We start from the raw sequence: 25,987 nt of genomic DNA on the forward strand, positions 1-25,987 counted from the left end.
AGTAAGTGTGTTGTACCAAAAAGTAGTGGGGGGCTGGCTGGTCAGTCTGGGGTGAGCACGTCATGCGTTTCTGTAAGCACTCTGAGAGCTCTTAGGGGAGGGGAAGGTTGCCGGGCCGAGCTGAAGCAGCTCTCTGGAGGGGGGCGGTCCCCGTCCTATTCTCCCTTCTTGCACACGTGGCGCTTCTCCCAGATACGTTGCCATGGTCAGTCCCAGTGTGCTGGAGAAGCTCCTCCACAGTCGATGCTTCCCTCCTCCTGTCCTCTCCTGCTCTTCACTGAACCTTGTCACCAGGCAGTCCTTGGCCGTTTGGGTGTTGACTTGATCTCCCTATGTGCCGTGCTGGAGTCTGATAGCTGGTTAGGGACTTGTGGCCTCGAGAAGTAATGCGGTGGCACCAATCTTCATAGCTGGGTGAGGCCGAGATAACAGGCTGAAGCAGCTTTGGCTGTAAGAGTCGTGAATAGCACGTTCTGATTTTTGGGTACACGAGAAGGGTCATGTGTTTGCCTCATAAATGAAGAGTAAACATTACTTCTTGGGAAGAGGTCCCTGAGGACACTGAATTAGGGACAGGCCATTGACCCTTATCTTCCTGTGTCCTCCAGCCCTGATGGCAGTTACGTGGCAGCAGGCTCGGCCGACGGCTCTCTCTACGTTTGGAGTGTGCTCTCAGGGAAAGTGGAGAAGGTCCTTTCGAAGCAGCACGGGTAAGATGAGCCCAGTTAGCCCCACTGAGGTTGTGAGCGGGCCCTGTGACTTCATCCCAGGGGCCATGTCCTCTTCAGGTGTGGGCCTGTGTCGGCCCCATGAGGGCAGTGTCTGCTCACTTGCTCTGCTGTGAGCCAGGCTGGTGGCGAGAAGCTGGGGCCTTCACACAGTACAACAGACTACAGTGTTCTGCTTATTTATGTTACAGAAGATTCCAGTCAGAGCAACACATTCTGTCCCTTTGACTGTATAGCACCTCTTCCCTTCTAAGTCCCTTTTCTCAGTAAATTAACTTGTCAACGGTGACTTTCATATACTTGTTTTTTTCATCTTCCATCTATAGCCAACCCCTTTTTTTTTCTTAGCTTTGTTCTGTCCCCGAAGCCCACCTGCTGGTTAGAATACAGACCCGGTTTCCTCCCTGACCGCCTCTCAGTACTCACACCCTTGTTGGAGTCCTGCGATGTCACTCTCTTAGTTCGCTCAGAGCTGCTCCCTTAGGCTAAACTCGATACAACCTGACTCCTTTTCTTCCAGAAACACAGTGCAGGGTTCCTTTGACAAGCCTGCCTCTGAGCAGGGGCAGTGCTGGCTAGCAAAGGGGGGCTGGCAAGAGCCCGACTCTCTGAGTGCGAGGGGGCCTGGTGTTCAGGTCACCAGGGTCTCACAGATGCTCCGACCTCTCCCTTCGAAGCTCATCCATCAATGCAGTGGCGTGGTCCCCGTCCGGCTCCCACGTCGTCAGTGTGGACAAAGGAAGCAAAGCTGTGCTGTGGTCGGAGTATTGATGGCACCTCCCTGGGAGAGAGCGGATCCGAAGTCGGAGAGACACATGGCCCTCCAGCTCTGTCCTGGCCGGGGGTGTGCTGGGTGTAGCCTTGACATCCAGAGAAGAGCTTGGGCCATGTGGTGTGGTGGCCTGCCTTGGCCAGGACTCCTGAGGATTTTGGCTGAGGCCTCTGATGCCCTGAAAGAATAGCAGTGAAAAGATCTGAGCCTGCAGCCACTTGCAGAGCTTCAGGCTCTTGCCTTGACTCGGGTGGGAAACACTACTGGCTCTGATCTTCCATACCTCAGTGGGGGGCGCACAGGCACCGCTGGTGTCCTCACTGGGCGGCAGTGCCAAACAGCCCGCACGGCCGGGTGTCGGGGCTCCCTCCGTGCTTCCTCCCGTCCTTCCAAAGCCAGCTGTGGCCCAGTGCATGTCCCGTCCCCCCAGGCCGTTCCCGTGAGCTTGCTTTAATCAGTGGACGAACAGAAACCGAACGCGCCGGCTCCTGCCCTCAGGTAGTCCACAGGGGCTGCCCTGACGTCTGAGGGGACGTGGGGTGTCGCCCCTGCTGGGCCGTGTCATTGTTACGAGGATCTCACTCCGCGCTCATGTGGTTCCTGTTGGGATTCCCGTAGATGCCCTGCAGTGTTCTGGGACAGCACCTGTTCTTCAGAGCTGCTGGCTCCCTTTCCCCCGCCAATTCTGCAGACCTGTTTCTTGGTCAAGACATAAGTCTCAGTTTGGTTAAAAATATTCTTTTGAGGTAAAGAGGAAGTGCAGAAACCTTAGTCCAGAGAAGTGGATGTGCTGCAGGAGTGAGGAGCGTGTCCGTGTCCATCTGTAAGGTCCCAGACGGTGCCCGCGCCACAGCCGTTCCTCACGTCCCTGCGTTCCAGTGCTGGTGACAAGGGATTTGCGGCCTCCGATGCGTTACTGTGGAGCCGGTGCTTCTGGGTCCCTGTCCCTTTGCCACCCACGTGCAGTACCCCCTTGATGCTTTAGCACAGGAAGCCCGTTCCAGGGAGCCTGGGCTGTCATCTGTAGGCTTCAGGAGTTGTGGCTAAGGCCGGGGAACAGCAGGCCTCTGGCATTTTCTAGAACATATATCTTCACCATTTTACCTGCATATGAAACTGTAGTTCCTTGAGTGACTGAAACACCAATATTTTTATCACTTTTTAGTTTGCACTTTAATTTTTTCCCTTCTAAACTCGTTCTCTGGACGGTTGTGGATGCACAAGCTAGGAGTGAGGGCGTGAGCTGCACTTCTGCTCGACAAGGGGCCTCGTCTCCCTTCTCCTCCTGCCCTCGTCCCCTTTCCTGTTTGCCATTCAGAGAACTCGAATTCACAGGCCAGGGCACATCTTTTATTTATTTAATTATGTTGCCCCACAGAACTTGATTGTAAATAAATAAAAAAGCTGTTATATACTTTTCAAACTCTATGCCTCCTGGTGGTGATTTTACTCTCCTTTATGCTTAAGGGGAAAAAAGCTGTTTCTTTCATTTGTTTTCCTGATACTTTCTCATTTGTAAATAATGCTTAATACTTTCCCAGTGTCTTCCTTTTCTTCTTCATTTAAGCCCAAGTTAAGGACGCCTGTAAACCTCAACATTGCAGCTCCTTGTCATTTGCAAATCTTCACTGAAACCTGCAAAGGATCTCCAGAGTTCCACCGGCCGGCCTCGGAGCCCGCACACTGGCGTCGCTCCTGCCGTCTGCTGCTCTCCACTGCGGGGTCACTCCCAGCCCCTTTTCGGGAGACTGCCCCGGCTTATGGTGAGCTCTCAGTGCCTCCTGGCCTCTTCTTTGCTAAGGGGCGTGGGTTACCTCCCTGAGGGGCAGTCTGTTCCTGGAGCTCAGATCTCACGAGCAGCCCCATGCCGTAACAAATTAGGATCGCCCCGGAGTCCCCCAGAGACATGTCCCCTTCTGCCACCACGCTGTCTACTGAGGGGAGTCGGCTGAACCTCTGCCTAGCCTTGCGGCTCGAGTCAAGATTCGTGTGATCTGAAGCCACAGAGGCAGCTGGCCGCCCCCAAAGCTGAAGGTGCCCTTTGCAGTCACCTGAAGGAGGCGAGTCATTCTCTACGAGGCCCACAGCGAGCGTCGCAGCAGCCTCCAGTCACCCTGTTCTCTTTGAACTTGGAACGGGGCACGGCTGTGCTCTGCTGTTAACGGACATGTTTCCGTGTGTGATTCCTCCACACTTGACAGCTCTCTCCAGGTCACCCGACCGCCAGGGTTGAGCTAAAGCTGTGGGCCCCCGCCACAGTGGAGTGTGACTTCCCTCCAGCTCATGGTCTTCACCCTCCCATCTGTGGAAACCATTGTGGACCCCACCCCATGTTGCTGCTTCCATTGGCCGGGGTGGGAGATGGGCACAGGAGTTTTAAATTTCCTGGATGACTCCCACATGGTTAGAGCTGGTGTGCTCCCTTGTGTTACTATATCTCAGAAGTTGAGAATTTTAAACCATTTTTTTAAATGAGCTTATATTCCTTAAGTCATTTCCCAAAATAGTGTGATAAGTGAAGTTGGATGTCTTATTCTCTTTTCTTTTTTTGGTGAGAAAGATTGTCGCTGAGCTAACATCTGTGCCCATCTTCCTCTATTTTGTATGTGGGACACCACCACAGTGTGGCTTGATGAGTGGTGTGTAGGTCCGTGCTAGGGATCTGAACCTGTGAACCCCAGGCCACCAAAGCAGAGCAAGCAAACTTAACCACTGGGCCACTGGGCCAACCCCAAGGATGCCTTATTCTTAAAGCACATGCTGTGCCCGCACTGCCCTTTATCCTTTAAATCTTGGAAAGGCCCTCTGCATCTCCACGTCATGGCACCCAGGAAGTTTGTGTGGACACTGGGGGAAATGGATGAAGCTGCTGTCAGCTGGGGGTGCTGACCCAAGCCCCAAGGGCAGGTTGGTTGGGAAGTTCCAGATGGCGGAGTGTCCAAGGTGAGCGGGCCTGCCTGTGAGTCTTCTCGTCTACAGCAGCACTGTTACCATGGGGAACTGGGCATTTTGGAATGTGTACTGTACTTACCTGGGAGAGGAGAGTGACCAGGACACACACTTGGTGCAAGACTGCCTGGGGGCTGCAGGAACCACCTTTCTGTTCTGAGGTGCCTGGGGGGTGGTGAGGAGCCTGTGGCTCTCAAGTTCTGTGAGATCTGAATCGTATCGCATCGCGTTTCACAAGTAGGGGGAAGTTTCACCGCCAAACAAGAAGCTGTTCTAGACTCCCGACCCCCAGGGGGGCGGTGGTGCTGGAGGTTGGCGGGGGGTGGGGCGGGCGGACGACACCTCCTGGGCCTGAGGGCCGGTGGGCCGCCTTCCTGCCTTCGCTCCACTACATCTTTTGTGTGCTGCTGGAAGTCCCACTCCCGCTAGACGTCCCACATTTTCAAGCCAGTCAACCTTGGACATCTCGGGTGAAGTGGAATGTGCCTCTTTCCACGGATTCTGTAAAAACACAGGATATGTGCTGCACTCCAGTGAAAGATCAGACTGATGCAGAGAACGACTCTCACCTGCCTCACCTCAGCGAGATTCCTCTCGTGCCTCGGGGAGCTCTGCTGTCAGAGCACGGCTGTCCCACTTCCATCGGGCCTCTGCGCCCTTCCCTTCCTCCCCGATCTGCTCGGTGCATGTCGCCCTGGGGTCTGCTACCGAGGGCGGCCAGATCCGGACCCGAAGGAGGCGGAGGGAACAGTGGTGATGAACCCTGGAGCTCCCGCTCGCCACCAGCGATTTTGCAAGAGTATATTATAACAAACTTCAAGCACGTCCTTTTCCCCCCAAGTCAGCACAGAAGGAACCCACACTGTCATTGTACCTCAGAATTCTCCGGAAGTCTGTCGTCCGCCATCCAGCGCAGTATTCACGTTTCCAGATTGCTTCAACAGTGTTTTTTATAATTGATTTGTTTGACTCAGGATCCAGTGAGCTTTTGCTGAATAACAGACTACCTTCAAATGTAATGATTTAACCATTATTTCTCAGGATTCTGTGGGTTGGCCAGGTTCCGGCTGCCTGGCAGAGGGTGGCCTCGTGTCTAGCTGGTGGCGTGCAGTCAGCAAGGGGAACAAGGTGACACAGCAAGAAAACAGGCGTCAGTGTGCGGGCACCTGTCACCCTGCCTGAGTCGCCTTTGTTAGAGCCGTTGGCTAAGGTGGGTGGCACGGCAGCCCCACCTCAGTGTGGGGACGAGAGGGAATCTTGATGGCCGTTCTGGCAGTTGGCCATGGTCCGTCTGCCTTCTGTCCTCCTAAGTCTTTTATTCCAGAGCAGTGTCTGTTGCTGACTTTTTTTGTCTTCACTGGATTCGGTTGACTTTCCTCGTAGAGGCAGTAAGTTTGGCTCCCCACATGGGAACATTAGCCCTGGGTGCCAGGCTTCCATCACTTTGCTCTGACCCTAGGACGTGGAGAAGAGAGTGGGTGACTTCGGGCCTTGGGCTTCTTTTTGCCAGAGACATGGATTCAAGAGAGGATAGATAGGTATGCTGTGAGCCAGGCCAGCAAGAAGAGAGGCTGTGAAAAGTCTGGTTTCTAGTTAGGTGCCATGAATCCTGTTGTAGCCACCACCCCCTGCCAGGTTCCCGCCCAGGTGGTTCTGAGAGGTGCTAAGTCAGCCGTCTCAGGAGCAGCCCTACCCCTGGCGCCGAGCAGTCCTTGGCACAGAGTGACACTGAGTGAGGTGTTTATTTAGTGGAGTTGAATCAGCAAGAAACAAACTGAACAGCCCCAAGATAGCAGGTCAGAACCCTCTGAAAGAAAGAGAAAGAGGGAGAGGAGTTTAAAAAGGTAAGAAAAAACCACGTTAGTGAGGGTGAATATTGTTTCATAGACGTTTTGTTCTGTCCATATATGTGTGTATGTACTGGGTCACAGTATAAAAACTATTTTATACTGGTTTTAAATGTATTGAGTTGAAATTCACATAACCAAGTTAACCATTTTAAAGTGAACGATTCAGTGGCATTTAGTGCATTCCTAATGTACAACCATCGCCGCCTCTATCTAGTTCTAGCAAAAAAGGGTCTGTCTTACACTGGGATAGTGTCAGGTTTTTCTCTTTTTTGACCTATAGCGGTTGATCTATCTGAAGAAGAGCACGGGCCTTGTCTCAGTCGGCTCGGGCAGCCATAACGAGAGACCGCAGACTGATGTTGAAGCTACCGTTGAAGAGTGGCTTCAACATCAGAAATCTATTTCTCACGGTTCTGGAGGCGGGAAGTCCCAGGTCCAGGTAGGTTTCGTTCTGAGGCCTGCTGGCTTGCAGGCAGCTGCCATTACTCTGTGTGCTCACGGGACTTCTCCATGCACGTGGAGAGTGGGGACAGTGAGTGAGCGCCTCTGTAGAGGACACTAATCCTGCCGGGGCAGGGCCCCCCTCCATGACCTCATCCTCCCCTCACCGCCTCCTAAAGGCCCATCTCCAGATACCACAACACGGGGCCAGAGCTCCAACATGGGAGTTCGGGGGGACACAAACATTCAGTCCGTAACAGACCTCCAAAAGGCCTCTACCTGATTCTGCACAACCTCAGGAGGTTTCCAGATCCCACAGCCCACCCGGGAGCCTCAGAGTCAGCAGCCCAGTGGGTGGTCTACCCCACATTCGTCTGTGGAAGCAGCCTCATTGCCATCAAGGACGACTCTAGTGTCGGGGCCCCTGTGGCACGGTGGAGGGTGAGGAAGCCCCTGAGGCAGATGGGGGCCTCCCCTCCGAGAGGGCCGGTGAGAGCCTCCATCAGGATCCTTCTGCCTCCACTCTGCACGGGGCTCATCTTTTGAATGACAGGGCAGGCCATGGGCCACCCCCCCCCCCACCCCCGACACACACACACAGGAAGAAAAGGAACTAGCAGTGAGGCCAAGCTACCTTCTCAAGGTCACGGTGGATTCATCCGTGGGCCACGGACCCCCGGACTCCAGTCTGAGGCTGTTTGCCCAAGATGCTCCTGTGACACGGAACCTGGAGCATTAAGTACCATTCTCAGCACAATACGTCAAGCAGGGTGGGGAGAGGATCTCAACGCCCATGAGGAATGAGCACCTGTGTTCTCATCATGAAAGGTTCGTATTGGAAGAAACTACATCAATTTGGAGCAATGGAGAGAAGTAGAAGGGAGGCCCATTCCGTCATAATTTTCTCACGCTTCACACTGTTTCAAAGAAATGTGGTAGTGATTTCCCCACCCCTGGAAGCATCCAACAATTTCTTGTTGTGGATGTTGTAGGCAAGATCCAAGCAAGGGATGGAGTGTGAACTAAAATGCCAGTTAAGGGTCTGTGCCTGCCTTGAGAACCCACAGGATTCCATTTATGATTTCAGATATTAACCAGCCCAGCCTTTAATAGCCCTCCATTTTTTAGGTCAACTGACAGAGAGGAACATGTTGCAGTTAAGGTGGCTTTTAAAAGCTCTAATTCCCTGGCACGCTTCGTAGATGCATTTGACAAACTTGTCAAGTGCTCTCTGTTGCAGCAAAACTGAGGCAATGAGAACATGAGGTTTTCTTGTAGCTGCTGTTCAGCAGAGTGTACCAGTTTTCCTCGTGCATGTGCCTGAATAAACCCCTAAGACGATAACCCAACCCCAAAGCCCATAAGCTGCTTAGCTGAGCGTCCCCCGCCCCCTGGAGCTGGTGCTGTGTTTGGTTTTGGGAGATGAAACACGGGGCTTGTGGCTTCATCTCGCTGGACACCGACTCCAGAGCAACAAATATTGCTGGAGCCCGTGGTTCCCAGACTTTGAGAATTCACGGACCAGTAAATTTCCAAAAGAATTGTAGGGGAAGGTTGACAACTTTTTATTTTGGCCAAGTAATGATTTTTTTTCCTAAACTACCATCTACTTTCATCTTTATTTCATAAAAGAAACGACACTTTGTTCTCATGCTTAGCAGCTGCGTCCTGACATACTGTGGATAAAGTGTCACGATGTCTTCAATTTACTTTCAAATGATTCAAAAGGAAGAAAGCGATAGACAGATGAGCACACGCCCGGGAAAGTTCATTGTCAAATCTCGGTGTTGACTATGTGGGTGTTTATTGTATTATTCCAACTTTTCTCTGTATTCTAAAATTCATAATAAATTCTAGAAAATGCAAAACGAAAGGCAGAAGGCACATCCGTGGTTGCCTGGGGCCGGGGGAGTTGGTGGGGGAGGTGCCTGAAATGGCTGCCGGGGAACTTTCGGGGGCGATGGAAATGTTCTGTGTCTTGATCATAGTCATGGGTGACTCCTCAAACTGGAGACTTAAAATGGGTAAATGTGGCTGTAGGTAAAGTGTACCTCGATAGGGAGAAAGAAGAAGGAACTTTTAATATCAAAAAATCAAGCACCTCCTAACCTTAGAAAAAAGGACAATCATTTATAGTGACTGCATTTGGCTTGATGAAGAAAACATCCCAGTGTCATTTTCCTCATTTCCCCACCAACCAGAGGAAAATTCATCACAGACCAACAGCTGGGAGTGACGACCAGAGACTACATTTCCAAGAAGAGTGAGGGCTGGCGCCCAGGCCCCCCGAGAGTCCCCTCCTGCCAGGCGTGGGCAGGTCAGTGAGTGAGCCCTGTCCCTCTGCGCCCTCCCGGACGCCTGCTGTAAGAAAGCTGTAGGGGAGCGGGGGGCCCAGGAGCCCCCGCAGCTGCAAACCGGTGCCGGGTCCTGCAGCTCAGGGCAGCGCCGCTGATGGGGACCCTGAGACAAGGGCCCTAGCCATTTGTCTTCCTCTTATTTTTGTGTTTTCTAAGGGAAAAATGAGATATTCTTTTAAATTTATAACAATGCTGTATTGTAACTTTCCTGTTATAGAAGCAGTAAATGATTGTTGTACAAATTTTTAAAATTACAGACAAGAAAAAAAATTTTTAAAGCAGTGAAAACCTAACATTCTCATCACACAGACCACTAGTGTTAGCTCCTTAGTGCCTACCTTGCAGATTGTGCATATCATGGGTGTGAAAACACGCATGTGTGTATACACGTATGTATAAACATACACGTGTGCTTGCATATATGTATAAGTATCCGTGTGTGCGCCTATATGTGTGTGTGCATGCATGTATAAATATACACATATCTGTGCTCATATGTATGTGTTTGCAAAGTGTGACCATATTACACATACCGTCCTGTGACCTGTTTTCAGTCACAATCTCTACTATTCCAGTAATTTCCATCTTGCCTATCACCTAGACCACGTTTGAATTTTCCCAATGGACCCAAAGTGTCCTATACATCCTGTCTGTCCAATCAGGCATCCAACACGGGACCAGACGTTACATCTGGATGTTGAGTCCTTTAGGTGTCTTTCAATCTAGTACATCCCTTTTCTATGACATTGACTCAGGAAAGACACCAGCTGCTTTCCAGATTCATCTGGTAGCTCTTTTGTAGTGTCATTTAGTTTGTTCCTCTGTTCCCTGTATCTCCCATAAACTGGAAGTCATGTCACCAGGTAACCCGAGGTGACACATCACGTGTGGTCGGACCAGTGGTGCTGCTGAGATGTAGATTGCCCGGCCCCCACTGCGCAGTGAGGCCTGCCCCTCGTGGTGAGCCCGGATCCACGGGCACCACTTTGGTGCTATGGGGCCGGCCGTTTCCCTACCAACTCTTCACCTGGTGATTTCAACACCGATGAGCGATCCTTGTCTGAACAACAGTTTCATCAGTGTTTAACACATAGGTTTTACTATTATTCAGGTACGATGAGGCCAACAGATCAGGAGACAGTTGCCATTGAAAAGATAGTTTGTTATTCACAGTTCCCAAAAGGAGGGGGCGGGCCCTGCCACACAGAGCCACATGGGGAAGCACCAGGGTTGGGCAGGAGGCAGAGGGCTCAAGGAGAAAACATGGGAGAGAGTCTTCTGTGGTGTCCACGGGAAAGAACTGAGGGGCGGGGTAAGCAGGCTTGAGGTTGGCTAATTTGAAGAACCTCAGCGGGCTTTGGCGGCTAGGGACTGCCCCTCGTTGCCTGATGCCTGCCTGGATGGTTAGGCATGGCAGCAGTGGCTCCAAACAGAGCCAGACAGGAGGAGAGGGGGCGGCGGGGGGTACGGGCTCTGGGTTGGTTAGCTTGCATAGGAAAGGCAGTCGTTTACCCCCTAGGAAAGGGCCAGCCTGAGTCTTTCCCAGGGCGGCAAGGCCCCAGATGTCAACATATCAGAAATACAGAAAATCAAAAGGTACGATTAATGCCATCAGAGCTTGTCAAGTGATGTTTTTCTAATTCTATCATTCTTTTACATTTCTAAGTTGGCATTCCTCTGCAAAAAAAAAAAAAAAATTCTCCCTTAGAAATTTAAAAAGATTTTCCTCAACTGTAGCTATTACCAGCTATTACACTGTTGCAATCCAATGGCTCATTGATTTGCTCAAAGTCTATTAAGGTCCCTGCTCTAGATGCTGGAGATGGGATAGGTACAAAATGGTTAAAAATCTCAACACTCCTGGAGCTTACATGCTAGTAACGGTGGGGTAGAGGGACAGACAAGAAACAAGGCAATAGTTAAATTGTCATGTATGTCAGATGGTGATAAGTGCTAAGAAGTTGGAGGGTAGAAGTGTTGGGTCAAGTGGTGTACCTGTAGGGTATAAATGGATAGGGTGACGCTGAAGTAAAGACCCAAAGGAAGTAAGGGAGTGAGCCAAGTGGTTATATGTGGAAGGAGTGTTCCAGAAGAGGAAACAGTAAGTGCAAAGGCCCTGAGGCAGATTTGAAGAAAAGCAAAGAGACCAGTGGACTGGAGCAAAGTGGGTGGGGTGGTGAGAAATAAGGTCAGAGGTCACAGGGGAGCCGGATCACCCAGAGCCTTGCAGGCATTGTCCAGACTTAGGTGGGATGCCAGTGGAGTGTTTCAATAGATGCTAACACCTCAAAGGTCAGAACAGGCTTTCTGCTTACACTTGCTTCATTCAAGTCCAGTGTGTTAGTAAATGTGTTAGTGGCCACAACGTCCCATCCATTCGTTCCCTAAGTGTTCTCAGGAGCAGCTATTGTTCTGGGCACTGGGAACACAAAGGTGAGGGAGACCACACAGCACGGTCTCAGGACCTTGAGGTCCCTGTCCTTAAGGAGCCTGGAGTCGAGTACAGGAAGATAGACTGGCAAATAGTCTAGCACAGAGTGTCAAAGCAACTGTGCCTCCAGCCTCGTCCGGGAGGTTGGGGAAGGCTCCCCCAAGGAAGGGACTCCTGAGCCGAAATCTGAAGGGTAAAAAGGGTCAGCGAGTAAGGAGAGGAGAAGAGGATTGTTCCAGAACAGCGGGAGTGCGGTACGGGGCGCTGCGGAAGGCAGGTAGAGTTTTAAAGGTGGCGCCTGTGTCCTGAGAGCAGTGGGAGAGGTTAAGCAGGGTGACAGATCCGGGCTCCAAAGGCCCCTCTGCTGTGGTGCGGAGAAGGGCCTGGAGGGTGGAGACGGACGCGGTCGGGCGCAGGAGACACCACAGTCCGGGAGAGCAATGGGAGGAGCAGGTGGAGGTGCTGGGACAGGAGCACGCGCGTTCCAGGGACCCTGGGGGAGATTGACAGGACTCGTGACATGACCGTTAGGACATGGGACGGAGGAGAGGGACAGGTCTAGTGGGCTTGCGTAGCGCGAGGGCTTGTCTTAAGGCTGACATTTCTCCTTGACCTTTTTGTTTATCTCCCCACCCCCAGGTTGCATTAGCTGCCTGCTGAGTTTAATTAAGTTTGTCGAGCACTCCAAAATCCCCTGTCCGGGTGATAGTGGGAGCGAAGGGATGATCGATCTATTTCCAGAACCCAAAGAGGGTTAGGGGAAAAAGGAGCTTTCATTTAGCCGTTGTCATTGTCCCTCCCTCCACGCTTTCCCTGCTGGAGCTTGGCGGCTCCCGCACCCGTGGGCCCCTCTGGAAGGAGGCTGGGGGGCCCTCGCTTAATGCTGAGAACTGCTGAAGCCACCAGTTCACCCAGCTCAACACTAATCCAATTTCCACTCTGCTCCTTAAATGGGATTTGGCTTTGGGACATTGAGACCTGGGTGCTGGGCCCCCTCTCCTAGATTCCCTACAAATTGCCCACACACGTCAGCCGGGGGCCTTTCTGGGTCATCTGGTTAGACAGAGCAGGGCTGGCCGCTCCCCCGGAGGGTGAGACACCCTCTCCTAGCCTCCTGGGCCCATCCCTGCTGGTCACACAAGGTATGTGCCCGCCCTCGCACAAACCTTCTCAGAAACTCGGGGCAACCCCAGGGAAAAGCGAAGGGCAGGGTGACAGGCCCTCATGGAGCCAGTCTGTCCCGGTTCCCCCTTTTCTGTGTAGTTTCCCTGAGACGTTGCTTGTTAAGGAAACTGGGAGCGCACGGAACTCCAGACAGCTAAGGCGGCCTCCTCAGTGTCTGGAAAGCTGGGGACTGGGAGCAGGAACAGGAAAGCACTGCTGAGTTTGAATGGCTTGCTGGAGCTTTTAGAGATTTCATATATATTGGAAATAATCTTTGTGAAGTGGCTGTATTGCGGCTTTCAGGAACTTATTCTATTTAATGGCCATAAGACATCATCCTGATAGAATTTGAAATTCAACCTGGCAAGTGTGACAATACCAAAGGTTAGTCAGAAAGAATCTGGGGGGACTTCCCGGTGAGGGTCATTAGGAAATATTTGGGGCTTATCAAAAAAAATAAGATAAAACAGATTTTTCAAAAAAGAAGTGCACTGTAGTGAAATAGAAACTAAACAAAGAGCTTCCTTAATCAAACGTGGGTGTTGAGGCAGGTGAAAGGAGATGTCCAATGGATGCACAGCATCTCAGGAGGAGGTTTCATACCCAGAATGTTCTCGACTTTATATTTAGAATGGCTTTACCTTTTCCCAGCCCTCTAACACCTGACGTGCGTCCCAAGGTGGAAGACGCTGCGAGGGACAGCTAACATGGCAGCCAGCATGAAGACCAGTAGGGCTACACCAAACCGTGTTATCTTCAAGAAGACGTCCCGGGACAAGTCGGTGAGTGGTACAGAAATGAGTAGTTTGATGGAAATTATTGTTTTTGTTAAAAAAGGAGCTTTTTCAAGAATAGACACAATCAATACCAAGACTCAGTGAGGTCAAGGCAAGCTCTGTGCCTATTTTCTATCTCTGTCTGAGATGGACGATAGATGAGACATAAATGAATGAATGAATTGCAGAAATACAACTTTTCTTCAAATCTCATCATGACTTTAGTCCTGAGACCTTTAATACTCTTCTGATCTCTCAGCCCTCACCCCCTTACTCCCAATTCTACTTCTTTCCTAGCCAGCCTCGAACCTATGACTTACCATTTCAAACACTGTTTTGTCGACACCTGTCACTCGCTTGGCCCTTTGTCTATCATGTCACCTCCCTACGTGGGGAAAGCCCTAATGCTGGATCAATACCACGCTACCTTCTGTGCACCCACCCCAGCCGCCACGCTCTCAGATCTCCCTGGGCCTCAGGGCCACTGGATAAGGGAGCCCATCAGCTCCCTTTCCACCACTCTGCAGTGTGGCTGCCTAGCCACTAATATCCTGGCAACCTGCATACTCAACAGAGATGATGCCACTCTCGGCTCCATCAGGGGCCCATTAGATGCTCTAGGTGTGCCGTGAACTTCCTGAAATGGAAGACTGATGGAGGGTCCACCCCACAGCCTCCATGGATGGGGTCTCCTTGCTCTACTCTGTGGCTTCTTAGGGGCCGACTAGCTAGCTCAGTGCTATCCAGTGCAAGTGTGTAGGTAATTTTAAATTTTCTAGTAGCCACATTAAAAAAGCAAGAAGAGGGGCTGGCCCCATGGCCTAGTGGTTAAGTTTGGTGTTTTCTGCTTCAGTGACCAAGGTTCGGTTCCCCGGGCTCAGACCTACACCACTCATTGATGGCCATCCTGTGGCAGTGACCCACATACAAAATAGAAGAAGACTGGCACAGATGTTAGCTCAGGGCGAATCTTCCTCAAGCAAAAAAAAAAAAAAAAAAAAGTAAGAAGAAACAAGTGAAATTTATTTTAATACTCTATTTTATTTAACCCAATGTATCCAAAAAACTATCATTTCAACATGTAAATAATACAAACATTTTTTGACGACATGTTTTACATTCTTTTTCTAAGTCATTGAAATCTGGTGTGTATGCTACATTTATGTGGCACATGCCAATTTGGAATGGCCGTACTTCAAGCGTCCAGTGGCCACCTGAAACTAGTAGCTGCCATATTGGACAGTGTGGATCTAGGTCGTTCTTCTAGTTGACATCGGAAGCCTATCCTGGCCCAAATGAAACTCTAATCCTTGACATGACACACGAGAGTGGGGCTCTGCACGGACCCTGTCCTTTTGCCCTCTCCTCTCCTGGCTGAGGAACTCCATCCTTTTCATCAAGTATTCTGATTCTTTGGGGTGACAAGTTAAGTGCCCCTCAATCTTTCTTCTCCAGACTCTCTCCCAACTTGTGTCTTTCCAGTGCACTTTATCTTGACTTCTGGCAGAAGAGGAAAGAAACCATTCCTGCTGGGCTATACCTTTTTCCCACTTTTTTCTTCCTTACACCTAGAGGGACATCCTTTGAACCAAGAAATTTAGAATTTTTTCTAAATTTCTAAATAGGGGGAAAAGTAAGTCATCAATTAACATCTCACGTATTAGGAGCGTTTCAACTACAACTCCTGTATGGCCCCAGGCACTGTGTGCCAGAGCTCTGGGTCCATTTTTTGGGATTCTCTCCACCTTCCCCTCTTCTGTGAGCTTCATCCTATGGCAGGTGGCACGATGGTTGCCCCAGCTCTGGGTATCTCAGCCTCACTTCCTTCCAGGAGAAGGAAGCAGCTGTTGCTTGCTGGGGTCTCTTCTCAAGAGGGAGGATGTATTTTCCCAGCAGCCCTCCTGCACACTTCTCTCACATCTCATTGGTCAAAACTGGGTCACATGCCCACCCTGAACCTATCCCGAGCCAAAGGAATTTGATGATTATAATTGGATCCAGCCAATCAAAAACCGCTCTCTGGGTCTGGCCTCCTCCTTCACACACGACCGCATGGGGGGTGGTGGGTTCTGAACACATCTGGTGACTTTTTCTCAGGAAGAAGGGGCAGGTGGCTGTCGGGTGGGCAAGCAGCAGGTGGGCTGCAGACTCACATTGTCCAGCCCCACTTCTCTACCTGGCCCTGTCCTTTCCCTCCCCTTCCGGTTGCAGGAGAAGGAGGAGGGGCCTCTGCTCCCATCTGAGATGCGTGCCGCTTACACCCTGGGTCCCACGGTCCGCCACCGCCTTAGGGTCCTCCGCCATCACTTCCCTCCTGGGCTGTGTCTGCAGCCTCTCCCTCTCTACCAGGACTTTCCCTGAGCATAACAATAAGTTCTTTATAAAACAGCAACAACAAACCTGCCTTGACCCTCTCCCCTCTCGAGCTCTCCTTTCTTCCTGCACAGCCAAAGCTTAAAGAAGACACACTCACTCTCTTTACCCACCTGCTTCGTGCCCGTTTACTCTTCCCTCCCCCCTCCTCCCAGCCAGTCAGCTGCCTAGCGGGCTTCCCCTTGCCAATGCGGTCTCTACTTTGCTGCTGACATGATCCAAATCTCAGTGTTCTCCTCCATGAAAGGGGCTTAATCCCTAGCTCACAGGTTTGTTGTGAGGGTAATTGAAATAGCATAAAGTGCTTAGCTTCCTGCCGGCTGTTTCATGCCAAGCACTCTAAATGCTGTTTCATTGCAGGTCTGTCATCCTGCTTCAAATGTTTCAACGTCTTCCTAGATTCTTGAGGGTCAGGTCCTTGTAAGACCCTTTCTGGCATCAGCCAGTCCCCATCTGGTGGCCATTCACCTGCAGGTGAAAGCATTGACAGTTCCAGAAGCATCCTCTGGGCTCTGGGCTTCGTATACACTGAAGAGTTTTGCCCAGAAAGCATCCACTCACATCCAAACCTCCCCCACGCCCTGTCCCGGTCACCTGGCCATGCTGTCCTTCAGGCGCTTCAACGTCAATAATACAAATAACCCAGAAGACGTAGGGATTCACTGCAGAACATCTGATATGAGGGGCAAATATAGGCGATGACTTAAGGCCAACAAAAATGCTTTTGGGTGTTCATGGAAATAAAAATATGGATTTAAGAGGCTTAGGGAAGAAGAAGCCTAGCCGGGGTGCATGCACTCACTCGGTACACTTAGCAAACGTTGATTGAATCCCTGTTATGTACCAGGTACTGTGGTAGATACTGTGATGGCTGAACGATGAATAAAAGGCAGAATTCTGACCACCAAGGCACTCACAGTCCTGTGGGTTAAAGTGGTGGGTGGTGGTCAACCAACCCATGCTCTCCCACAAAGGGGGTTGGTAAAGAGACCTTTGCTGCCAGGGTCATAGAAACAGACAGGACGAGGGCCGAGGAAAGAGCACACCTTGCCTGCAATCCACCGTCTCTGGCCACAGCAGAGCAGAGGGAGATGAGATGACAGATGAGCTGCAAAGCCAGGCAGCTCCTCTATTCACAACTCATCAAAATGTTTTGTTTGTTGCTGATTCTTGAGATGAACGCCTTAGCTCACTGCGCCCTCTGGCCATTTACAGTCCACACCTGTTCTTCCCACAGGTGACCATCTACCTGGGGAAGAGAGACTATATAGACCATGTGGACCAAGTAGAGCCTGTGGGTAAGTTGAATTTGGAGTAAGATTTTAAGGCTGGTTTTCCTTTAAGTCAGCAGACAACTGCTAGTTTTGTCTTTTTAAAATCAGCTTTGCTAATAATCTAATCAAAGAACTGCAAATTAAAACATCAGTGAGGTGCCACTGGCTGATTAGAAACAATTTTAAAAAGTGTAGGGGAGAAAAAGGACTCATTTCTAGAATATATAAAGAACACTCAAAACTCAACAGTAGAAAACCCCCAAAATCCAATTAGAAAATGGACAAAAGACATGAAGAGGCATTTCATCAAGAAAGATATAAAGATGGCAAGTAAGCACATGGAAAAAGGTTCAATAGCATTAGTCATTAGGGAAATGCAAACTCAAACCATGATGAAATATTATTATACACCTTTCAGAATGGCTAAAATAAAAAATAGTCATAATACCAAATGCTGGTGAGGCTGTGGAGAAACTAGATCACTTATCCATTGCTGGCGGAAACATCAAATGGAACAGTCACTCTAGAAAATAGTTTGGCAATTTTTTAAAAAACTAAACATATGCTTACCATATGACCCAGCAACTACATCCCTGGGCATTTATCAGGACTAAATGATAAATTTATTTTCACCGAGGTCCACATAAAAATGTGGATATGATTGCTCATAGCAGCTGTATTTGCATTAGCTCCAATTTGGAAAGAACCAAAATGTCCCTCAGTAGATGAGTCAGGTTAAAGAAGCTGTGTGTGGCCCATCCTTACCATGAGATACACTCAGCAATGACAAAGAGTGAACTGTGGACACACTCAACAGCTTCTGGATCTCAAGGGCATTATGCTGGCTGGAAAAAGCCAGTCTCGAAAGGCCATATACTGTATGATTCCATTTATAAAACATTCTCAAGATGACAAAATTATAGAAATGGAAAATGGACCAGTAGTTGCCCAGGGGCTAAGGATGGTGATGGTGTGGGGTGCAACTATAAAGGGAGAGCCTAAGAGAGAGATCTTTACGGTGAGGGAAGGGTTCTGTACCCAGATTGCAGCGGTGGTGAAGCAAATCTCCGCATGTAACAAAATGACTTGGAAGCATAAACGCATTGTATCCATGTCAACTTCCTGGTTTTGATATTGTACTGTAATTACACTACAAGCAGTAACCATTGGAAGAAACTGGATGAAGGACATGCGGGGACCTCTTTGTACTATCTTTGCAACTTCCTGTGAATCTATAATTATTTCAACTCAAATAGTTATTTAGAAAAGAAGAGTGTAAAAAACGGACAATGTTAGGCTCTGAGGATGAGAATGTCCCTCAGCAAAACCCTTTCTGGAAGGTCGTTTGGCAGTATGTTATCAAAAGCCAAATTCAATTCTACCATGGATGTGTATAAAGATGTGTGTATAAGGATGTTGATCGCAATATTAATGATAATGGAAAAAATTGGAAACAACCAAATGCCCTAACAAGAGGGGGTTAATTACATAATTTATGGTGCATCCATTCAATGGAGGAATGTACAGCCATTAACGTAATTAGTACATATTATATACATGTGTGTGTGTTTGAAGAGATGTTTGCAATATATAGCTGAGTGAGAAAAGCAGTTAACTGAACAATAGGTGTAATAGGATCTCATTTTTTTAGGAAAAACATTCATATAGTTGTATATACCTCTGAAAAAAATTCTCCCCTAATATCTTGACATCGGGTATCTCTGGGGAGTGGAAGTTTGGGTGACTTTGTTTTCTAATATAATGAAGATGGATTACATGTGCAATTACATATATCTGCATTTAAAGAAGGCCTTCTGTCTCTTTCATTTCCTCCATCCTCATTGTTCTCTCTCTCTGGTGTAGATGGTGTCGTCTTTGTGGATCCTGAGCTGGTGAAGGGAAAGAAAGGTGAGGAGGAGCTTCTTGTCCTCCGTGGAAGAGCCCAGTCTCCCGCTGGCTCCGGAAGGAGGCATTTGTGAGGCAGGAGCGATGGGGAAGCAGCTGGCCCTCTCCTGTGCACCCATTCGCCGCCAGGCCCTTTTGCCCACACTCCCTGGTATAATCCTCATGTCACGGGTCCTGTTCATGTCAGAGCTCACTGTCCCCATTTTCCAGATGAAGGTGAAGCCACCTATCTGGGTGGGTGGCAAGATAGTCGGAGCTGGAGCCCAGGTGTGTCAGCTCCATCAGCTGTGCGCTGGCCCCTGTGTCACGGAGTTCAGTGCCGGGGAAACTCAGGAGGGCTCCTCGGTGCGTTTACCCGCAAAGGGGGAGATCGAGCCAGCTGGAAGGCAGAATTTCTCTCTCTGTTTACTGCGGTGGTTCTGAACCACAGCATCACTGCCCGCTCGAAGATCTCCGGCAGCTGGGATGTGTGTGACAAGTAATTTGGTACTAATAACAGTTCGTAAACTAAATTAGAGCAGATTCAAGTTATCCTTCTGATAATGTCGCTGAGTCAGTTCCATTCTAAATATGCCTTTTTGATTGGTTGCTACCGGCAACCGTGAGGGATTGTTCCTAACCCTGGATGTGCCCAAGGGAGTGTGTCAGATGTGGGGCTGTCAGCATCGTGGCTGAAAATTGCCTCCCTCCGTTGTCTCCGACTGCCTCCTGGGGGCGCTGCTCCTCTCGGGCACCAGGAGGAGCCTGGCTGGAGTCCTGCAGGCCCATGAGCTCGCCAGGGAAGGGCACCTGCTCTAAGGACAGCGCTGTCGGGTGAGGGAGGCATACAGCCGGCTCACCTCTGGGCCCCTTCTTGTAAACATCGGATGAGGGACAGGCCAGTGATCAGTGGCTTCTCTAAGCTTAGCAGCGAGGGACGGTCATCCTCGGGGCGGACACAGATAAAATGCTCAACCAACGACTCCCAAGGACTTGGGGGCACTTTTGATATGTTTTATGTTCAAGAAGAGCGTGCTTTGTGTGGTTTTATTGACTACACATCATTCTTTTGGTCCACGGGGGGCACAATTTACATCTGTTTAATCAAACAATTTTCCGAAGAGTTGGTTCAGGGGACGCTTCCCACGTTCCAGAGCAATGCGAGAAGGAGGATTTCTTCTCGGATTTGATTTCATCGTCCACTTGGTCCAAGAACCCCTTCCAGCTCCTCTCACGGGCCCGCTTCCAGCTCTGGCACAGATGGATTTTGCTCCTGGCGCTGTTTTTCTCTGCTTCTTACCTTCACGCTCAATTCCATCCAGACATCCTGCCCTCAGAACCCAAGCGACTTAACCCTGTTGAAAAATCTCCCGAGGTCCCTGAGCTGGTGGGTCAAGAGGAGGGAGGGGGAGGGATGGAAGAAACAGTGGAGTCAGGTGGTAAAATGATGTGGTTCGGGGAGGTACCTTGCAGTCCTCTGACACGCCCCTCTGGAGTAATTAACACAAGCCCGAGGAAGGTGCTGGTTCTCCCAAAGTGTGTGGACTGGCTGGGCATATGGCTGTTGTCTCCCACCCCCTCCAGATGCTACAGGTCGGACACTGTGACCGACAGTGTCGGTGGTGGCCGCATGCTCACTCGGCTCAGACAGGGGGCGCCGTGCCTGCCCACCCAGCCCACCCTTCCCTGTCTCCCTTCCAGTGTACGTGTCTCTGACCTGCGCCTTCCGCTACGGCCAGGAAGACATCGACGTGATGGGCCTGACCTTCCGCAGGGACCTGTACTTCTCTCGGGTCCAGGCGTTCCCTCCTGTGGGGGCCGCGGGCACCCACACAAAACTGCAGGAAAGCCTGATCAAGAAGCTGGGGGGCAACACATACCCCTTCCTGCTCACGGTGGGTGACCCCTCTCCCCACCCACCCCCTGCCCGGGCTCCCTTGCCCACAGCACCTTGTATGGTCCTGGGAACCAAGGAAAGGGGACACGGTAATGACTTCATATTTGTGGGCCTTCAAATTGCACCCTCGGAGGAAATTCTGGATTGCACGGGCTGTGATTGTCTTTTTTTAAGTCCTTGAAAATAGCCTCTCAGCCTTCGAAGGCACCCTTTCAAAGTACGGTTTAAATATTTCCTTTCACCCGACCACCTAATTACAAGTGCCTGCGTTATTTTTTCTCTTGCTCATCTATAAAAAGAAAGCTCAGAGAAGTGCCCCTCGGTCGGCCCCGGGGAGTTCTAAAGAGGACAGAGCTCCCTCGGGCAGGAGATCTTAACAAAACAAGAAACCTTGTCTATAGCTCCATGGGTCACGGTGGATAAGCCACTTCCTGTCTCTTGAGGCCCCACATCTCCCCCCATGAAACCTGGCTACACACGTGCCAGCATCATGCCTCTCAGACTCGGGCGTGAACTCCACGTGGGGAAAGCTCTCGTTCCCTCTGTACTGGTGTGCTTATGTGTCTTAAGATTATAGACTCCTCCAGAGTTATATGGTCCAGCCTTAAAAAGGAAGGAAATTCTGACACATGCTCCAACATGGATAAACCTTGAGGACAAGATGCTAAGGGAAAGGAGCCAGTCCCCAAAAGACAAACAGTGTATGATTCCGTTCATACGAGGGACCCAGAGTAGTCGGATGCTTAGAGACAGAAAGTACAGTGGAAGTTACCACGGGCTGGGGGACAGGGATGGGGTGAGTGTTCAGTGGGTACAGAGCTTCAGTTTGAGACGATGAAAACATTCTGGAGATGGATGGTGGGGATGAGTCCAGAACAATGTGACTGTACTTAATGCCACTGAATGTGGTATGTTTTATGTTTTGTGTATTTTACCACAATTAAAAAAAAATTGTTTTATGGACCTAGGTGCTCCCATGCATTGGGAGTTTGAAGTGACATAACCTACTGGCGACAACATGTATTGAAACCTTAAAAACGTGATTTTGACCTGTCAATCCCCTATTAGGAGGGTAGCCCATGGAGTTAATTGGATAGAACTGTACTAAGGTGTATGAAAGAGGATATTTATTGCAGCATTGTTTATAAGACAAAAAAATAAAGACCATTTAATGAAGGACCAGCCAACCATGGGGATGGGTTAAATTACACGTGGTGTTACAGAAGCCCTCCAAATGGTAATGCAGAATTCTATTTCACGGCGTGGAAACATGGTCACGATGCATTCTGAGAAGGGTTAGGATTGGTGCAGTGAGCAAAGCAGACAACAGGACATGTGCAGCATTCAGTCCCATTCCTGCACAACACTTACATGCACATACACAGTTGTGTGTGTGGGAGCACATAGGACATTTTGGATAGCTGTGTCAACGTTACTCCTGATGTTGGAAATATGGGTGGCCACGTTTTCCTTTTTGCTTGCTCCTCATCTCCATTTTTCCAATCTTTCACGAGGAATATGTATTTCCTGTGGAATAGCCCCCTCTGAAAGAAATGTTGTTTTCTTTCTTTCCACAGTTTCCTGACTACTTACCCTGCTCCGTGATGTTACAGCCAGCTCCACAGGATACCGGGAAGGTTAGTTCCAGAAGAAATGCCATGGATTTATTCATTCCTTTTAAAGACTTCTTAAAATAGCCTTTTATCAGGGAATATTGCAAACATACACGAAAGTAGAGAGACAGCGTAATGGACCAACCACTTGTCTTCAGTGAGTGTTAACCAGGAGCAACCCTGTGGACAAAACAGTGGGGTCCTTTCCCTCTTGAGTCTCATGGGTTAGTGGAGAACAGCAGGTAAGAACAAATAGCAAATAGGGACAGGCCACACCCGAGGACGGCAGGAACCGTGGAGAACAAGAGGCTTGTGAGAGGCGAATGGAGAGTCTGGTGGGGTGCTTGTTCTTCATGTTTAAGGGAGGCCTCTCGGGGCCAGCCCGGTGGTGTAGTGGTTAAGTTCACGTACCTCGCTTCGGCAGCCCAGGGTTGGGGGGTTTGAATCCCAGGCATGGATGTACACACTGCTCAGCAAGTCATGCTGTGGCAGCATCCCACATACAAAATAGAGGAAGATGGGCACAGATGTTAGCTCAGCGACAATCTTCCTCAAGCAAAAAGAGGAAGATTGGCGACAGATGTTGGCTCAGGGTCAATCTTCCCCACCCAAAAAAAAGGAAAAAAGAAGGCCTCCCTAGGAGGGTGAAGGAGAAGCCATCCCATCCTAGGGCAGAGTCTTCTGGGCAGTGGGAACGCCATGCATGCTGTGTTCCAGGGCAGCTGGAGCGGGAGCAGGGGTGAGGTGGTGGACGCAGGTCAGAGAGGTGTGGGGAGGAGCAGACGGATCACGAAGGGCCTCGTAGACTGTTTTTCTGAGTGGATGGAGCCACTGTGGGCTCTGAACGATATGTTCTGACTTAGCTTTCCAGAAGATCCCTCTTGCCACAGTGCTGAGAGTGAGGTTGAGTTGGCCAAGCGTGAGCTCCTGAGGGAGAGAAACAAAGGGACTGGGTGGAATGACGCGAAGCAGAAAAGGATGGGAAGTCTCAGAGTGAATCACACCCAGCGAAGCTAAGTGTGATTTCATGAGAGCCATTTCACACACGCGTGTCTGTTTACTGGGCCACACGTTATAAACTGCTTCTTCCCATGGACAGTGGCCTGAAACGTTTGAAAGCCACTGGTCCAGGAAAACAGGAATGCGGGCAGCCAAGATGGAGGAGGGTGAGGTCACTAATCACAGTGGGGGCCACCAAAAATAGTGCCACCCTTTCCTCTGTCCCAGGAGAGGAGGTGTCGAGGTGGCTTTGGGAAAGGGGGTATGAACTGAGCCAGAGGAGGCTGGGAGCAGAGTATTCACATGCCTGGGGGCCTCGGGGCCTTACAGCTGAGGAGACCTTTGAGCTGGGGCCCGGAGAATACATGGGAGTTTGTCAGGTATAAAAAGAGAGAGAGAAGTGTTGGGCATATCAGGAGGAAGGGATAGCTTGTGCCCAGGGTAGACGGGTGATAAGCCATGGCTTGTGCAGGGAGCAGCATCAAGTGGGAGTGGAGAGGGGAGCAGAAGCAAGGGAGGGGGCAGAGCAGAGCACAGCGGGAGCACGGCTAAGCAATGCCGGGTGATGGTTCATAATGGTGTGGTTGCTCTTCAAGCTGGGTTTTAGGATTGCCGTGATTCCATGGCTGCAGAACCAATGAAACTGTGGCTTATATGCCACTGTCAACACAACTGGCTGCAGGCACTTTTGCCCATTCCTCTTTTTCTCTGTAGGCCGTTGGTGAAGGGCCCATGCCCGCCTCTGTGCCCCCCACCCCATCCCATGTGTTAACGTGCAGCGATGAGCGAGGCTGTGGAGGAATTCACACCCTGGGGCTGAGGGCTGAAGGTGCCAGCACACGCATTTTTTAAATTTAGTTAGTGTCAAAATCAGGAGTAATGTAAAAATTTCACTCCGGATCCAATTTCCAGCTTCTTTGCAAAAGTTGGAAGAGCTGCCGGCACTGGGTCCCTGTTCCAGCCTGGCCACAGTTGGCTGCCGCTGAACAGCAGCTGCCGGCTGGGGTCAGCGCATCAGCCAGCATGGGCATCCGTGGACTCCCTGCTGGCCCTGTCAGTGACGTACACACAGAGTCACAACTAAGAAGGACAACTAAATGTCGGGGCGGGGGCCTGTGCGCTGTGTGAGGTGGTGGGAGGCGGGGACCAGCCAGGATGTGTGAGTCTCACTTTGCAGACACATCCAGAGTCCTGAGTCCCCTTCCTCTGGGGGTCGCGGGCTCATGGCACTCTCCTTGTGCTACTGTCATTATCTCCTTACTAGCACACTTCAAAATCGCGTCTTAATGGTGCAACCCTGAAAGGATGTGGCTGAGAAAGAGGGCCACATAACCTCCCCGGGTGCCCTGCGACCCGCCGCGGCCCCCGGAAAGGGAAGTGCTGACCTGGGCCTGCCTGCTCTCTTGCCCCCTGCAGAGCTGTGGTGTTGACTTCGAGGTCAAAGCGTTTGCCACAGACAGCACAGATGGCGAAGAGGACAAAACTCCCAAGAAGTAAGAGTGTCGTTGTGGGAATAGGTGAGGGGTCTACGGGACAAAGAGTGGGGATAAGAAACCACCCCTCATTTTCTGTCTGCGTGGCAGAGCTCTTCCCATGGGGCCTGGCTGGAGTCATAGAGCACCCCCAGGTCAGGGCAGTCAGGACAGAGCTGGCTACACACGGGGTGGGGGTCAATGGCTGATCATTTGGGGCAAAATCCAAAAGAAAATGGCAGGGGAGTTAGCAACCGCAAGGGCTCATGTAAGCCCCTAACAGCTGCCCGATTCCCTCTTTCTTCAGTTTTCTTCTTTCATAATTCCTTTATTGTGGTCAAATATACCTAACATGAAGTTTACCGTTTGAATTATCTTTAAGTGTACAATTCAGTGGCGTTAAGTACATTCGCCGTGTTGTGTAACCATAGTGACACCCCTGTCCACTGTCTCTACCCCAGACTATACCCGAAATGTGCTCATCACCCCAACAGAAACTCTCCACCCATTAGGCAATAACTCCCCTCCCTCCGTGCTCCTGGCCCCTGGTGTTCAGCGTTCCTCTCATACCTGAACACAGTTTCCAGTCGTGCCCTTGACACTCTCTCCTCGTCCTCAACACACGCACCTGCCGATACCCACAGTAACAAGTAGCAGTGTTAGTGCATCACATTTCTAGAGAGCTCTGAAGCCTGTCACATAGGCACATGACACATTCCCACATCAGCTTCACCGCAGAGCGGGCTGAGCCAGGATCCTAACCAAGGGTGGGAGTGACCTTCCAGAGAGCTGACCAGCCCCACACCCCCAGCCAGTGAAATCGCAGAAAAAGGACCAGAAACCAGGTCCTCAGGTCCCACCCCCAGCCCACCATCTGATAACCTCTTCTTGTTCCTCCGGTGTCTATTGGGAGCATTCCTGAGCAATCCCGACACGAGTGTGGGTAGGGGGACCTGGGAGGGCATCCTGAGGAGTCCAGGGCGATGGTCTCAGCACTGTTGGTGGCC

The 25,987-nt window shown here is 50.5% G+C and overlaps 2 protein-coding genes across 10 annotated transcripts in view; both read left to right on the plus strand.

Annotated features, from left to right (window-relative positions):
- ATG16L1 (autophagy related 16 like 1) overlaps nucleotides 1-2,923 on the plus strand; it is a 37,647-nt gene extending 34,724 nt beyond the window's left edge. For all 3 annotated transcript variants that reach the window (XM_008527822.2, XM_008527823.2, XM_008527824.2), the window contains 2 exons: nucleotides 609-710; nucleotides 1,406-2,923. In XM_008527822.2, the coding sequence (XP_008526044.2) occupies nucleotides 609-710; nucleotides 1,406-1,499 (196 nt within the window). In that variant the 3' untranslated portion in view covers nucleotides 1,500-2,923. The remainder of the gene's footprint in view (nucleotides 1-608; nucleotides 711-1,405) is intronic.
- Nucleotides 2,924-6,189: 3,266 nt separating this feature from the next.
- SAG (S-antigen visual arrestin) overlaps nucleotides 6,190-25,987 on the plus strand; it is a 35,044-nt gene continuing 15,246 nt past the window's right edge. For 4 of the 7 annotated variants that reach the window (XM_008527826.2, XM_070618643.1, XM_070618642.1 and 1 more), the window contains exons 1-7: nucleotides 12,556-12,670; nucleotides 13,344-13,474; nucleotides 17,079-17,139; nucleotides 18,979-19,023; nucleotides 20,701-20,894; nucleotides 22,474-22,533; nucleotides 24,925-25,001. In XM_008527826.2, the coding sequence (XP_008526048.2) occupies nucleotides 13,400-13,474; nucleotides 17,079-17,139; nucleotides 18,979-19,023; nucleotides 20,701-20,894; nucleotides 22,474-22,533; nucleotides 24,925-25,001 (512 nt within the window). In that variant the 5' untranslated portion in view covers nucleotides 12,556-12,670; nucleotides 13,344-13,399. Of the gene's footprint in view, nucleotides 6,294-12,555; nucleotides 12,671-13,343; nucleotides 13,475-17,078; nucleotides 17,140-18,978; nucleotides 19,024-20,700; nucleotides 20,895-22,473; nucleotides 22,534-24,924; nucleotides 25,002-25,987 lie in introns of those variants that run through there. The other 3 variants (XM_070618644.1, XM_070618646.1, XM_070618641.1) reach the window with 3 other exon arrangements.

Source organism: Equus przewalskii, chromosome 5 (genome assembly GCF_037783145.1).
Source record: "Equus przewalskii isolate Varuska chromosome 5, EquPr2, whole genome shotgun sequence".
NCBI classification, from domain to species: domain Eukaryota; kingdom Metazoa; phylum Chordata; class Mammalia; order Perissodactyla; family Equidae; genus Equus; species Equus przewalskii.